Genomic DNA, 17451 nt, shown 5'->3' on the forward strand with positions numbered 1-17451 from the left:
GGATCAGACTCAAGATAACATGCTAAATGAGTTAAAACGTAATATTAAATTTTTAACAGAAAAAACAAATCTCTTAGAAATCAGTTGTGAAAGCCTTAAGAAAGAAAATCAAAAACTAATGGCAGAAAAGAATAGTTCATTATCACAGAAGAAAGAAACTGATAAGAATGCTGTTGATACAAAATTAGATAGCATAAGTGTTCAGTACCACACTTATGAAGAGGAATTGGCGTTAGAAACTGACTGAATATTGAAACAAAAACGTCCAACTAAAAAACGAAAAGCTGAATCTTCTCCAGAGCTTCATGTTTCATATGATAAAAATACAAATGTCAATCCGAAACCGGAAATTCTATTAAATATTAAAGGCTCCAAGGTGCATTCTACCTCTCCAATAATGATATCAGGAGTTACTGATTACATAAAGATTTACGAAGACATTAAAAACACTGCGAAAACTGATTTTTCATTCAAGCTTATAAATAATGGGAAATATAAGCTCAATACCAGGGAAGGAGATTACTACAGAAGCATAACAAAGCTGCTGTCTAACAAGACCTATTCGTGTTATTGTTAAAAACCTGCATCACTCCTGTGAACCTAAACTTATTGTCGAGGACTTACAGAGACAAGGGCTAAAAGTCATAAAGTAACCAAGCAACCACTAGATATGTTTCTGCTTACCTTTGAGTCTATTGAAGATATTAAAAAGGTTTACGGAATAAATAAAATATTAGCTACTATTGTCTCCATTGAAGAAGTAAAAAGACCAAAAAAAAAAAAAAATTAAAATTGTCAAACTTTTGGTCACACAAAGAACTTCTGTTCAAAAATGGCAAGATGTGTCAAATGTACGGGAAAGCATTCAACAACGAGCTGTACAAAACCAGCAGAAACTTTACCAAAATGCTGCAATTGTGGCGAATCTCATCCAGCTAACTATCGAGGATGTATTGTAGCCAAAGAGCTACAAAAGATGCGAAAAAAAACCGTTCAGAAAGATTACCAAAGCAGTAAGCCAGATAAACCCAACTCTGCTGTCACTGAATATATAAAAAATTTGCCAGTTTCTAAATTAACACAAAATTATGAAAAACCTTTATATGCTCAAGCGCTAAAATCGAATAATAACTCTCAAAACCCTGGAGAGATTTCTTCAACCTTGCAGTTGGTACTTCAACTGCTACAAAACCAGAAAAAAATTTAATAAAGTTTAAAATGAACGAATAAATAAACTAGAATAGATCCTTCCCAAACACCGTATGTAATGCAGTCTTCAATAAAAGTTATGCTCTGGAACGCAAATGGGCTGCTACATTAACAAAATTAACTACAGACTATTCTTTACAAAAAGTCCATCGATATATGTCTAATAGCAGAAACGCACTTTACGAATTAATCACATATAAAATTTAGTGGTTATGAAACTTACCACACTACAAACCCGAATAACAATGCACGAAGGGGAAGTGATGTTATAATAAAGGAAATCATCAGTCACTATGAACAGGAAAAGATCAGCTGTAGCGAATTTCAAGCCACAACTATTACAATAGATGTACAAAATCAAAAATTATCAATTATTTCGGTCTACCGTCCTCCAAGACTAAATTTAAAAATAAATTCACTATGAGCGGAGATATCAACGCTAAACATGTTAATGTCGATTAACTACAACTAAAAGCCGAGAACTATTAAAAGCCATACAAGCCACAGGATGCGATGTCTTATCAACTGGAAGCCCAGCATATTGACCGACTGACCCAGCGAAAATACCGGATCTGATTGACTTTTTCATAACTAAAAAGATACCGAAAGAACTCTTACAAATAGAAAATGGATACGATCTCTCTTCTGATTATTTACCTGGGCACCTCTTTACTAATAAGAGTGTATGCATAACTAACCCGAAGCCTTACCTAATAAATAGATCTACTGACTGGAATTACTTTAGGCTGCACCTTAAAAACACTCTCAATCTTAACTCTGATCTAAACTCCGCGACTGAAGTGGATAACGAAGTTCTTTTATTTACACAGCAGATTCAGAAATCAGCATGGATGAGTACTCCTCAGTTCTCTAAACACCAGATTAGACCAACCCTTCCAAAAGAAATTGATAAACTAATATTTGAAAAAAGGAAATTGTGCAAAAAATGGCAACAAACACGATCATCAACTGATAAAACGAAATTAAATAGGAAAACTGCACAACTACGAAAACTTATCAATAATGTTAAAAACGATAAGATATAACAGAATCTTAGAAGCCTTTCCTATGAGAAACGCACATATTATTCGCTGGAATCCATAATCCTTCTATTAAAGCAGATGGTACAACATGGGCCAAAAGTGACGAAGAAAAACCAAATTTATTCGCAAAATTTCTTAAGGCAACATTCTCACTAAATGATTATAGAAATAATCTTCCTACGTCTAACTTAAATGCATTAAACGAAACAATACAACCAACTTCGCTAAGAGAAATAAAAAATGAAATAAGAAATATTAAACTAAAAAAGGCTCCTGGTTGGGATCAGATAACCGCTGAGATCTTAAACCAATTTCATAACAAAGGAATAATAATAATAATTAATGCAGCTCTGCGCTTAAGACACTTCCCAATTTATTGGAAAGTAGTGAAAGTACTTATGGTCCACAAACAAGGAAAACCTGCTAATGAAGTTTCGTCGTATCGTCCAATTTCTTTATTACCCGTTTTAACAAAAAACTTTGAACGAATTCTCCTTAATAGAATACAGATTGTTCTAACAAAAAATCAAATAGTTTCGATTCATTAGTTTGGGTTCCGAAAAAAACATTCTACTGTAGAACAAATACACAGAATATGCGACAAAATCGAAAGAGCACTTGAAGAACAAAAAATTTGCACTGCAGTATGCCTAGACGTATCGAAAGCCTTTGATAAAGTTTGGCACAAAGGACTTGTGCATAAAATTGAACAGTGGTTTTCGAGACAGATATCCGAAATTATGTGGTCCTACTTATCTTGCCGATTCTTCAGAGTAAAATATAAAGTATGTACGTACTCAATACTTGAACCAATGCAAGCCGGAGTACCGCAGGGAAGTATTCTTGGCCCAATTATGTACCTAATTTACATAGCCGACTTGCAAGTCCCACCAGAAAGTGTTATTGCCACGTTTGCAGATGATACAGCGATCGTTACCACTGGAAACACCATAAACGAATCAACGCAACATTCCATTGATCAAATTATGAGTTGGACTAAAAAAGGGAAAATTGAACTTAACCAAGCAAAATCCGTCCATGTAAATTACACAAACAAAAAAATCAACTATAAAATCAACATATAAAGAAAAAACGAGTTCAACTAGAATCCAAATACAAAAATTTATGTTGGCTTCTTGGGAAAAAATCACCCGTCTCTATAAACAACAAATTAATGATATACAAGCAAGTCTTAGCTCCGGTGTGGACGTATGTAATCCAGTTATGGGGATGTGCACCAAAATTCTCTATTGAAATCATTCAAAACTTTCAAAACAAAGTTTTAAGAAATTTAGTAAACCCACCGTGGTTCATTAGGAATACTTACCTCCATCGGGACTTGAAGATCGAATCTGTGGCTGCAGTAATTCAAAAGTTCGCGGTGAAGCAACAAAAACGATTACAACAGCATCCAAACGAGACAGTCAGCCATCTGACTAACACATCTGGCCTGCTGAGGAGATTTAAACGAACAAATCCTTCAGATCTACTCCCGAACTAGTAGTTTAATAAGTCTAATAATAATTTAGATTACTACTCTATTAGCACTAAGTCTTTGACAACTTGACAATTTTAAAACGTATTCCTAAATATAACAAAACTGCTTGATAGTTCTTTGCACTTGAACTAGTCGTAGTCAAATGAAACATGTATTTATATTATTGTACATATTGTGTTTCAAATAAAAAAAAAAATTTCGTGTGCAAAAATTGACCAATTGTTCCGTATGACCAGCATTGCCTTCCTTTTCTGACGTGCATTGAGTTCCTTAGTCCACTTTAGCATTTGCACCATTGTATCCTCCTTTTTGGTAGTGATTTCTTTTACCAATACTGCAAAATTTGCACTACAATTAACCTCAGCTGAAACCTCTTGACATTGATCAATTATTGTCCCTTATTATATAAACTTTGGTGTAGCAGATAAGCTCAAGAGTCGGACCATATATTTTTGGCTCTACTAATGTTTTTCCGAGTAATATGTTGTTCATTCGGATATTTCTAACAGCATCAACGACCCACAACTTACTTGTACTTCTCTCTCCACCTATTTAAGCCAATATGATCGCATCTGAATTCGATAGTATTTGCTGATTTTGACACAACCGGATCTGTTTTACCCTGCTACTGCGCTCATATTCAGTATTTAGTGGACATTCGATATCCATGTATCGTAACATTTTTCTACTTAAGTCCAGTGTAATTCCATGCGTGATCATAAAATCTATATCAATAATCACGTCAGCGATGATATCGGCGACCACAAATTCATGTTGAAGTTCGTACCCACCTATAGTGATTTGTTTCGTGACCTTTCCCAGTATCGATGCCTCTTTACTCATTGATGTTCTGAGTTTTAGACCAGCCAATGGTGTAAAATTTTTCTAGGCACATTGTTAATTTTCCCATTAATGGTTAGGCTATTCGGTACCCGCTTTAACTGTAAGATGACGATGGTGGGGCAATCATTTGCGGGAGTCAGTTCATGTCACTTCGAACTGACTCTTTTTGGTTTAACGAAGGCTTATTCTTAGCCTCGTTAAAATTACTACCAGACGTTTCTTTTCCGATGGAGAGCTTGATCGTGACCGTTTTCCATGTTGACGACAGTCTCGCGCCATATGTCCAAGTCTATCGCAGATAAAACATCTTCCATTAAACTTGTTGCCATTTCTAACTAAGGCAACTTTCATCTGACGCATCACTTCTACCAGGTCATCCGCTTCAGTTTCTATTTTTCATATTTTTACTGTTAGACGACACATAATACCGGCAGCTTTGTACGTCAATGCGCTGCTGATTGTTTCAGAGTATGTCTTCTTCGTGAACACTACGACCGGATGCTTGGTTTCCGGATCCTGTATTCCGTCTATGAAAGTGTCCATTTTACTCTTCTCCATAAAATCATTAGAGATACCAATATATGGCAAATTACACAAACGTTAAATATCGACAGAGTATTCTTGAAGACTCTTCGAAATACGCTGAATTCCAGCTTTAAGTTCTACTCTGTGCAATGGAGTCATAAAATCGTTACCATACTTGCGCTTCAATGCTTCCATTACCGCTTGGTAGCTTTTACGTTCTTCGGGTGGAATTTGCTGTACAACTTCTGCCTCACTACCTTTTAGTGCCACAATTAGAGATGCCATTTCTCATCAACATTCCAATGATTTGTTTCGGCCGTTTTTTCAAATTATAGTTTGAAGACTTCAAAAGTTACGCTTTTATCAAATGTCGGTGGTTTTAGTTTAACTCCATCAGTTTCACGAACAATGGCTGAAGACGACCTACTTACTTGCATATTTTCAATTCGGCTTTTCAACAGAACTATCTCATCTATTAAGACGTGGACATTCTGATCACTCTGGTCTATTCTTCCCGATCATCTTTCCTGAACTGGTTGCAACTCCATCTTTAGTTCGACAGAATTTTGTTATAATTTCTGCGTGATTTCCAACTTAAGCTCATTAGACTGTTATTTCAACTTGCGTAAGCTTAGCGCCTGTTCATTTCCTCTTTTAGCATAAGTGTAGTGTTAATATTTTTGTATAAAAGCTTAAGATTTTCTAATAAAGAACCAATTCAAAATCTGAAGTATTTTCTTTGGTTGAAGTGTTTAAGGAACCTTGAACAAATTGGTTTATGTGCCAAATTTGTAACAACAATTAAACAGTTATATTCAAGTAACTAGTTAAAGGGCTAGATTACTTGCGTGGAGCTAAGTTGATTAAAATGCCGAATTATCAAATCTGTATCAGACTAGATACGTATCATGTTGGAGCAACATAACATCAAACTTAACTGCTCTACCCTGTATATCTATTTGTTTTGACTTTTATATTTTACTGTTGTGTCTTTTGAGAGGTGATACTTGGTTCCCGTTGAATGAGAGACAATTTTTGCATTGCGGGAGATTCACTGTTTTTTCAATTCTGAAGCTGACTATACAATTTTAGTAATAAACTTTATTACCTTCGGCAAACTTAAATATTGGAAAGTAAAATTACAATTAATTACAATTAGTATATATAAATTCTTTCGTACATTACTTTTGTAAATAAATTCTATTAACTTATTTATATTAATATACTGTGAATTTAAATTACAATTAACGTAATAAATATAAAAGCGTTTTGAAAATAAACTCTAAATTTGGTTTTCGTGTTGCTTTATTACTTGAGCGTAAACAGATCATAACAACGTGCATATATGCAAGATTTGCCCTTTGCCAAAACATAACACTAGACAGATTGCAACAGTGATGTCAATGTTTCGCTTAGCGAATATAGGTCAGCATGTGTTTTTTTGCTACATTTTCGAGCCACCGAAAACATCTAATATTATACTGCAAATAAAGTTGATTTTGTAAATATAATCAATTTCATTTATATATGTTTTTAATATTGGAAACACAGTCTTAGCAAACTATCTGTGAATGGAAAAACATTGTACGCTGCGCAAAAAGTAAGCGCACATACTTAATCGTATATATCAGGGCTGTCCAAAGTATGGCCTGCAAGCCACATGCGTTTCACGGCTAATGTTTGTGCGGCCCGCAGCTAATATTTATGCGGCTCGCGACTAATGTGTTTAATTTACTGCACTTACGCAAATTTTTTTTTGAAATACTGTTAAAACTATATTATTTTATTTTTATGATTATGATTTAAATTGATAAATTAGTAAAACTAAAATTAACTTTATAACCGTATTTATATTAATATAATGTATTTATAATAACAAATATGAACGGATGTATTTGTTTCTGTGACCCTTCAATAGTAGTGTGTATTGGTCTGTGATCGCATCTGGTTTGGACAGCCCAGATCTATATCATGCTTTATAAACAGTTTTTTTGTATTATTATAAGCAATTAAGAACAACTTACTCTGGATCAAAAAGTTCGCTAAGATTGCTTCCAATTGGGTATGCAAAAGATCGTTTCTTTTTTAAAAATGGTTTTTTCGCCATCGCAAATGGGCAATGTATTTTTTCATTATCCACACTGATGGTTTTTCTATAGCGGTAATCAATGTATAATGCGTGGTTGATTGCTGGCCGATCTCTAACGAAAACATATCCATCTCCTTCAACAAATGTGCGTAAATTTGACGTATCGTTCTGCTCTTCAGAAAACACAGCATGGTTGCTTTTTATCATGTTGTTCAGCAACGAGAGATCTTCGTTTTCCTGTTAAAGTTATATTGACAAAGATTAGTTCAATAAATTCTGAAGGAGTAAAACTTTTTAAAAAAAACTTGTGGTGATTTCAATGTACGAACAATACATTATATTTAAAAATTACGAGTATATAAAACAACATAAATATTACATACACTGCAGCTTCAATGTATATGTTGGATACGTATTATTTAGTTAATTTCTTGAATACACTTTATTTGAATATAACTTTTACACAATAAAATATTTACACTAGTCCCAGATGCTGGCCTCTTTCCTTGATCGTATGAACGCGAATGAACGAATGGAAATGCACAAGTGCTAGTGCCGTTTTCATGCATTATTTGCCTGCCAATATTCCTTGCCGTTCACATGTTCTAACATGTGTTTTCGGCTAGTGCTGCTACAATTAATTTGTGAATTGTCGTATGCGAGTTTTGGCTAACTAGATGTATTAATCTAGAACCGTTATCACAGCTGCGCAGCTGTAAGGTATTCACTGCAACTGAGATTTTATCAGGTCACATTGAGATCTTTTATAATTTTAGTAATATTTTGTATTACTGTTATATAATTAATATAATATAAAATAATAATATATAATATGTGTTATATAAGTGGACTGCACGAGGGATATAGGTTTGAAATTGGCAAAAAAGTGGTTTTTAAAGCATCATTTGGAGTACATACATTTTTCAAGCGTTTTACAAATATGTCCCCTTTCTTAGAGTCACTTCGTCGAGTTTTAAATAGGGATTCTAGTTTATTTAAGTGTATTTAAAGTTCGGTTATCATGACTTATCATACTTTATGATGTGTTAACAACTTAATTAAAAATAGCTTACATAAATCAATTATCTAATTTATTCAATATATAAATATGTGTTTTTATACATAAAAGTTAGGGAATGCATATATATCTATATTTATATGTACATACAGGGTTAGTCAATTAAAATATTATCAACACAGAGATATATATCAAACTGATATTATAAACTACTTCAAATTCATAACAAAATGACAAGCATTTTGTGTCTAAGTTTTATAGAACAAAAGTAATGCGAAATGGAATTCAAATGTATTAGTGCTGCAACACCTCAAAGCAAATAAAATGTTTGTGTATCGTACCATTAATCGTTATAATATCAAACGTAGTAGTGGATGAAACAAAACAGCATCATCACCTGAAATGGTTCGGAAAGTGAAAGCTCTACTTAAATGAAATTCACATCGTAGTGGTAATCAAATGGTCAAAGAACTGAAAATATCTCAGTGAAGCATCCGACGAATATTCCAAAATCAGCTCAAGGCTCTCAAGATGTCTTATAAGTTCTAATAGGAACAAGATCTTAAACCAAAGCAACAAAAAGTTAGACTCGAAAGAGCAAAGGTGTTGTTACGCTTGCACAAAAGTGGCGCATTTCCAAACATTTAGTTTATAACCTTTCAAAATGAGCACGAAATGAAGCACTGCCAAGACTACGAATGGCCACCCGATTTAATTTTTCAGCTCAAGTAATGGTATGTGCAGCAGTGACCACCGATAAACGCTCTTCAATTGTTTTGATCGAGCCTGGTGTCAAAGTCAATGTAATTTGTTTTCGGGAAAATGTTAAGAAAGTTGCTTTAGAGCCGTGGGCATGCAAACATTTCGATCGTAGAAACGTTCAAAAAAGATGTCACCATGTCACAGAGCTCGTGTGAACTACTAATGGTTAAAAAATCATGCTCCACACTTCAATACGCCAGATGCAAATCCGATGGTTTTTTTCATATGGGTCATTTTTACGAGCAAGGTGAAGACTAAAAAGTATGTTAATATGGATTCGCTAAAGAAAGCCATTGTTTAGGAATGAGCTGTATCCGAAAGCTGTATTTTTCATAATCATGACAAAAGGTAGCCATATCGAGGTAGAGTAAATTAATTTTGAAACTTTGATTATTTCCACAAATTTTTGAAATTATTGTGAAATAAAGGCAATCTTAGTGCGCGAACAGACTAAGAGGTAGAAGCATTGGAGTGGTAGCCTTTCCGTAATATTCCTAGGAAGGCAATATCGTTCTTCTAATTTGCCAAAATTAAAACTACCTTGCTTTTCTGGAAAACACGCTGATTAGATGAGTTGGTTTAATACAGTTGTGACATTAGTTAATTCAGTTGTGGAACTAGATGAACAAATTCGAAAAATTTGTACATTTTGCCTAGATTTGGTACCGTTGTTAACTATTGAGGGATTAGAGTTATCTGCGGCAAACTATAAAATACCGCTAGGACATTTGAAAGAGAGGTTTGAAATTTGACCAATAAATTACAGGCACATTTTAGACAGCTTACTAAATTGTCCTATATCTGAAAGAAATGAAAAGTAAATGTTAAAAATTGCAAAATGAAAATTGCCAATGACGAGTTGTTTTTACAACTCGTCATTGGCTTTGCTATCAAAATTTTAAGTGAATCAACATGTTGTGTTAGTAAACCGAAAATTAACTCGCAACGTTGTGTATAAAATTCAAAAGAAGCAAAATAATAAGCAAAGTAGTTCTGTGTTGATAGCTGCATTTAATTTTATATCAAAAGTTCGGTGTTATAGTTGTGAGGGCAAGAATTCGCCCTTGACATTGGGATATGTCAAGAATTTCTTGAACTCTTGAATATCGCCGTTACAGCAATGTTATGACGCTACAAAGTATTCATTGTGTTTGATTTGTCTAGGAAAACGACATTCTAGAATACATTCATAGGGGTATCGATTTCGTTCCCGCATAAACTCATAAGAAAACTAAAAGAACTGCCCTTCATAGCAGATTGTTGCCTACTACTTCGAAATGCTTTTTAGCCGCGGCAATGGTGTCCGCATGTGGTAATAAATTTCATAAAGAATGTAAGTGTATTCTAAACGTAGAAAGCCAGTTAAATTTATGATAGTAAAGATATTGAAACTTGACGTAGAATCCTCATAGTCGTGCGTTTATGGTTCGTTTCAGTTTTTTTGTATTAGATAGCGTTGCGCATGTACACCTAATATACACGTTAATGTAGACAAAAGGAATCTGCCAAAAAATATGAAATTAGCAGACCCAGGGAAATACAACGATTCAACCCAATCTGACTCCAACCGAATTGAGTGGCAAAAGTTTAAGAGTTATCATTTCCCGAGAGCTGGCATAAGACTAAATCGAAGCTTAACCCGGCTGAAAGCATGTACCCTACTAAACTTACAGGTTGTGATACAAAGAACCAGCATTCCTAAATCTTTACGAAAATCGTTAGTCACAATATAGTTTGCGAATAATTAATGAATCGATATCTAAAGAAAGAAAACACATAGTCAGTTTATTTTGTAAGCCTAGCTACAATTTGGAAGATTTAGTAAGTACGTGAAGATATAGTAATAAATCCGGCAAGCTGCAAAGAGTGCTTAGTTTTATTTAGACGGACTGACCGCGTGCGTTTACAAATACAAGATTCAGTGAAAGAGTTAGAAGCGTGTCAGAGTTGAAAGGTGGGCTTGATTTCATGGTGTTTAACATTCAGAATGTTTGTTGAAGTGACGTAATTAATTGTACAACCTCAAACTAGACTGTTAAAAGTTCAAAAATTCAGGGATTAAGCCCATTTATCTATACCAGGGGCCCCACGCCAATCGAGTAGGTGGGCGATTAAAGAATACCTCGGTATCATTCCGGCTAAGCACTCAATTTTGATGCCAAATCATCACGACACTTAGCTCACAAGGTCGTTCAAAGCTGCTTGGATTGCCTTCGTCAAAATCCAATGACGTCAACATAACTCATGGGTTCTCTGAACTCCCATCGAGTCGATGGAGGGGTTTTTCCATTTATAAATATATGCATTGACTTCGGCAGTCCAATTAAAATCCATTTCAACATACGCGGAAAACAACCTAATAAACCATACTTATGTCACTTCGTTTGCATTTCCACTGAGGCGATACATATTGAGGTGGTGTAAGACTTAAGTAGTAATGCATTTATTGCCTGTCTGAAGTGCTTCTTTGCCAGCTTCAGTGTTCTTTTAATGTGTGACAGTGCGATCAATTTCGTATGAGCTTCACGAGAACTAAACGAATTAGCTGAAGAGTTCCTTCAGACTTCCTCAAGAAATCATGTAACAAGTAAGCGTGCCAATCGAGACGTGAATTTTCATTTCGTTCCACCGAGATCACCCCATTTTGGCTGCTTATGGAAACGCGCGGCGAAATTGAAAAATCCCTGCTTGTTTATCGATTGAATGGTACATCATTAACCTTAGAGAAATTAAGTATTGCTGTAGCTCAAGTGGAAGTGATTATAAACTCTCGACCTCTCTGCCCGCTATCCACCGATACAAATAACTTCCAAGCCTTGAAATCATATCATTTTCGAGGTGATGCGGAACATTGAAGTGCAGTTGGAAACTTAAGCGGCTGGTTGTTTCATCAAGTAAAAAACAAAAGAATAAATCTGAGACCTGCAACCAATGACGCATCAACTGATATCCCAAATCACCTGTGGAACCTATTTATGCAGTATTAAAAATGCTTTAGAATCTTAAGAGTACTAGTGTATGCAAAAACCATGGCGAGTTCTATTTAATTCTACAAGTGCGCTAAGAAATTGTTAGTATATTTAGTATTTAGTTTTATTTTGAATTTATTATTTTAAATAAGATAAGCCATTAGAAGTAGTGCTGCCAAACTTCGTTACTTTTGCGTATTTGTAACTACCCATTACTTTTGGAATATGTGTTCGTTACTTAGTATTCGTTGTTGCGGTTTCGTTACTAAGGTTACAAAGTTTTTTTTCGGCAATAAAAGGAATTTTTAAAAGAATGTATATTAATATAATAAAATATAGTTTTAGTAAATTAGAATAATTATTTGATTGAATAGTTTAAAATGAATCCAAATTTCGCTTTTTTTATATTAATGTTTTCAGGCATTTTTATTGAATTTGAAAAATAATTTGGTTGAAAATAAAGTAGTTACTATTATACCGCGACCACAACTGCTTAAAAGTCATCGTTACCAAGTATTCGAAAGAGTAGTTACAACAAATACTACTCATTGGTAAAATGAGTAAAAGTAACGAATACAATAAAAAATCTGTATTTGTTACTCCGGTATTTCTTGATAACTAATACAAACTAACGGATAATTACATTTTTGGCACTACTAATTAGAAGTATTTCGTTAGAGTACTATCGAAGTCATAGTTCTTTTATAAATAAATATGGCAAGCGTGGTGGAACTGGAGATCTACGACGGAAAATGATAATAACTGGTCATCGAAATCCAAGAACTGAAAACACTTTACGAAAAGCTGAAACTAGAAGCAACTCAATTAAAATGTGAAAACTCTTGGCTAAAAGCAACAGATATTACTCAAAATTTTCCAAAAAGAAATACTAACAGGAAACCCTATGAGTACAAAAATGATAAGGAAGAATAAACTTGGGAAACCTACTAAGTTATGGTGGGACGTTCGGATAGCGCACCGCCCAACAAGTGGCCCCACTGAAGTGAAGGATTAGCCGAAGTAGACCACGAAATTACTTGGTTCCTTTTTCGTCCTTCTATTCTCAGATGTCGTTATTGAGTTAAAGCTGGAGTAGCTTCCGTTCGCATAAATATTTCTCTTGCTAATGAAAGCAGCCCATTTAGCTTGAGGTTGTCTGTCAAGTCATCACCAACCCAATGGTGTCCCAACAGAGTTTTCCTCCTACTTGCCAGTGCTGGACATTGGCACAATATATGCATCGCTGCTCCATTTCTTCTAGACATAGTCTCCATCTGTTGGGATGAAGTGAGATTATCCATTTATAAACATAGGTTCTCATCATGTTGTAACCCAATGGTTTTCTGGGCTCTGGGCCGCAGAAGTTATGGCTTGATCCTTGCTTTGCAAGTTCATCTGCCTTCTCGTTTTGCTTAATACCGATGTGTCCCTTAACAGTCATGACCATTACCTTGTTTCCATTACCATTCCATGAGTTTCCATAGAGCGCACGTTATATTTAGCTCTTTCGAGTAAACCCCAGCATAAGCTCTGCCATCCATCAATGAGCCATCGGTAAATATGCATATGGGCCGTCTACTGTCAGTGTTCTATAGGACAAGTATTTTCCGATGGTCCACCAATTTTCCGAAGTTGTTTCATGTGGAGCTCCGGTTGATTCGAATTGCTGCCAGTGCCGCCGTTTTCTTTATATGTAAATCCAACGAAAGCAAACCTAGCATCGCCTCTAACGCCGGTGTTGGTGTAGTGCGCATAGCGTCTGTTATTCCAACACAGGCTAGTCGCTGGACCCTATCTAACTTCACTTTTATTGTCTTTTGGGTGGCTTGACACCACCAGACGACTGACACATTTGTTGTAATAGGTCTGACCATCATCGTATAGATCCAGTGCATCGACTTTGGAGATAACCCCCATCGTATTCCGCACACTCTCTTACATTGAAATAGGGCTTTCTTCGCTTTTCTGATCTTTTCATCCACATATTCATTCCAAGTCAGTTTATTGTCCAGGATGACACCTAGATACTTCACCGACTTTGATATGCGAATGTTATTATCGAAAAGTTGTAAGGGATCCATTGACAGATTTCTCTTCCTCGTGAAGAGGATAGTGTCTGATTTCGTCGCATTGATCGTCAGGTCTTGTTCCCTACACCATTTTTCGACGCATTTGAGAGCACCTTTCATTACGTTTCTAATGGTGTCTGGGAACTTGCCGTCCACCATCAGCAAGTTGGTGGATATATATCACCACATATATCGTCCGCATACCCAATTGTTTTTATGCCTTTGAAGTCAAGCTGTTAAAGTAGAGAGGCTATGGTCACGTTCCACAGAAATGGTGAAAGCACTCCTTCCTGTGGGCAGCCTTTGACTGCTCTGCCTGTCAGTCTATGTCTTCCATTTTGTAGGTTTACTGCTCTTTGCCTTAGCATGAAATCTATCCATCCAATAATGAGTGAACCATCATGATGGTCATCGAAATGCCTCCTGAAGTTAGCTCTCTCTCAGCTGTCCTCTCCACCTCGTGCAGGGCAGTCTCTGTGGATCTCCCCGGCCTATAGGCGTGGTACATCTGCATAAAGGATATTTCATTAGAGTAGTGCTTTCTAGATAGTCAACAGTTACCTTTTCCATGGCTTTAAGCATGAAAGAGGTAAGGCTAACTGGCCTAAATGACTTAGCTTCTGTGTAATCCTTCTTTCCAGATTTTGGTAGAAAAGTCACCCTTGACTCTCTCCAAGCTTTGGGGACGTACTTTGTTACCAGTGACGTCCTGAATATCTCCGTGAGCCTAACTGCGAGCAGGTTAATTCCTCATCGCAGAAGTGCTGAAATTATGCCATCCAGCCCCAGGGACTTAAATGGAGTGAATATCAAGATGGCATTCCTAACTGCATTTGTAGTCACTATCCTTTCTACTTCAAATCTTTCTTCTCTGTTCATTCCCCTTTTGGAAGAAGGCCAGTGATCATCAAATTTGAAACTTCATGGAAAATGGGTCTCCATGAGAGTACTCAATGACCCTCCTACGGTCTCCGTCATTGTACCATCCTTCTTTCGGATTAAACCAAGTCTTGAGACCAAGTCTTTGGTGACCATCTGTTGTAACTGATTTACTTCAGAGGTCTGTTTCATGCTCAAACAGAAATTCCGTCGCGACTACCGTTTCCGGTTGCGTAATGCTTTCTTAAATTCACGCTTTTTGGCTTTGTACAGATCCCATGATACGGAGTTCTTCTCCCTCATGTTTAAAGACTTTTCTTGTCTCCTTTTTTATTGCATCAAGGTCCTTATTCCACCAGGGTGTCGACGACTTTTCTGCAATGCTGGTTTGGGGACAAGCATTTTGGAATGCATTACACATCGCAGCAGTAATTGTTTTGACTCTACGGCCTGTTTTGTAATAATTTCTTCAACAATGTCAAGTATGTTACCTGATGCATATTCTCATGAATTCTTACTAGCCTATAACTATTAGTGCGTTTCGGACGATAGAGTATTTGTGTATAGTGTATAGCCCGATGATCCGACATTGTGAGTTTGTTAGCAACCCTCCATTTCTCAATTTTCTGCGTCATTGCGCCTGAGCACAGGGTTAAATCAATAACTTCTGATCTACGTGCGTCAATAAAGGTAGGTTCTAACGCCCTGTTTACAATCATCAGATTGTATTTTTCAACAAACTCGAGAAGAGATTCTCCTCTGTTGTTACTATCGCTGCTACCCCACACAATGTAGTGTGCGTTCGCATCGCATCCTATGACAATTTCTAGCCTTTTCATCCTACAATGCTCCATCTGTAAGCTTGGGAAACTGATTGGGTTGAAAAAAAATTTAAAAAATCAAAACCATCTGAAAAAAGAAAAGTTGAGTCTTTACCTGAATGTGACACAAATAGCGACTGTAAACAAAACAAAGTACCAGGTATTGATGATGGTACTGTTTCAGGCAGACGTGCACCTCGTCCACCTCCTGTAATGATATTGTATGTAGACTATTATAGGGAGTCTATTATTAAAATTATAAATAAATAATTTTCTGTCAAGCTACTAAACAACAGAGTCTACAAACTTAACGTTTTTAGTATTGACGACTACAGGAATGCTTCATGGTATTCATATAAAAACAAGCAACTTAGACCGATTGAGGACATATAAAAAATTTGCATCATACGAGGGACTCGAAGTCAGTACTCGCAGACTTAAAAAAGCAATTCTTAAATTTCAGCAGTAATTAAGGTTATATGGAAAGCTAAAGATCCGTTAAATATCGCGTTAATTTCATTCGACGTTACAAAGACGTTAACAAAATCCATAAAATGTCAAAAATCATAAACACTAACAGAAATGTAAAAATTTCCAGGGTTTTGCACATACAAAAAATTACTGCAGAAAACAACCTATATATGTGCTGGAAAGCATACTACATCTGATTGTAACAAATCACCAACAATGCAACCAAAATGCTGTAATGGCGGAGAAAATCATCCAGCAAAAGCTACAAAATAAGAAGACAAACGCGGTTAAAAAAAACCCAAAAAAACCAACCAATATCTGGACGCATAATAATGGCCTTTAAGCCAAAAGTGTAAAAGAAATAGAATAATACATATTCGCAACAGATAAGTGTTTTACCTGAAAACTATTTTTGCAAAAGTTATTTGTTTTGTTTGCTTAATCATGTAATCATGTTAATGTAGATGATCCAAATTAATTTTTTTATTTCAATAAATTCTATTTTTTTTTGTTTAATATGAAGTTGCAATATTTCAATATAAATTTATTACGTTCGGTATTAAAACTTCTGTGAAAACAATGCTTTTTAAAAAACAAAAAAAAAAAACATTAATTTGCCAATGCTTTAATAAATCACATTTTCTATAAAATATTTTGAGAATATTTTTCATTATTTATTAAAGAATTTTGAAATAATGTCATTAAATTAATAACACACGAAAGTAATAACGAAATTAATAACAAACGCTTAAGTTACTATAAATTTTCTTTTTTACACGGTGAGATGGGAAATGAGATTGTAATTGTTTATGTTATACAAAATACTACACGTATTTTAATTATTATTTTTATTATTATCATATAAACGAACAGTTGTGATTATAATTATATTCTTTTAAAAACCGACGTGCGTTTCACATTTGTCTTTTTTCATTTCTCATCTTCTTCTTGTTTTTCAGCTGTCATTCTGCTTTACAGGGTTGCTTTCTCTTTTTTATTTGCAATAGAAGTATTGAAGTGAGCTTTGCTGACTCAATTTCAAATGTAATGCATTCACTTTTGCAAAAAGAGCACGAAAGGTGATCACTCCGTAACTTTTATTGTTTGGAAATGATTAAATTTCAAAGTTATGATCATTTGAGCGATTGATCATCAATAAAAGGAATATGTGAAAAACAATGACAATGAACGGTGATATTCAGTTTTTGTAAATATTATAATTTTTGTTAAACAAATCAAATTTTATGCTTGCAAA

The 17451-nt window shown here is 35.1% G+C and overlaps 1 protein-coding gene across 1 annotated transcript in view; it reads right to left on the minus strand.

Annotated features, from left to right (window-relative positions):
• Positions 1–17451, minus strand: part of LOC119673332 — a 190539-nt gene that overhangs the window by 130392 nt on the left and 42696 nt on the right. Inside the window, exon 2 of the mRNA XM_038084595.1 lies at positions 7143–7444. Within this exon, the coding sequence (XP_037940523.1) occupies positions 7143–7414 (272 nt within the window). The 5' untranslated portion in view covers positions 7415–7444. The remainder of the gene's footprint in view (positions 1–7142; positions 7445–17451) is intronic.

This window comes from Teleopsis dalmanni, chromosome 1, assembly GCF_002237135.1.
Source record: "Teleopsis dalmanni isolate 2A chromosome 1, ASM223713v2, whole genome shotgun sequence".
NCBI classification, from domain to species: domain Eukaryota; kingdom Metazoa; phylum Arthropoda; class Insecta; order Diptera; family Diopsidae; genus Teleopsis; species Teleopsis dalmanni.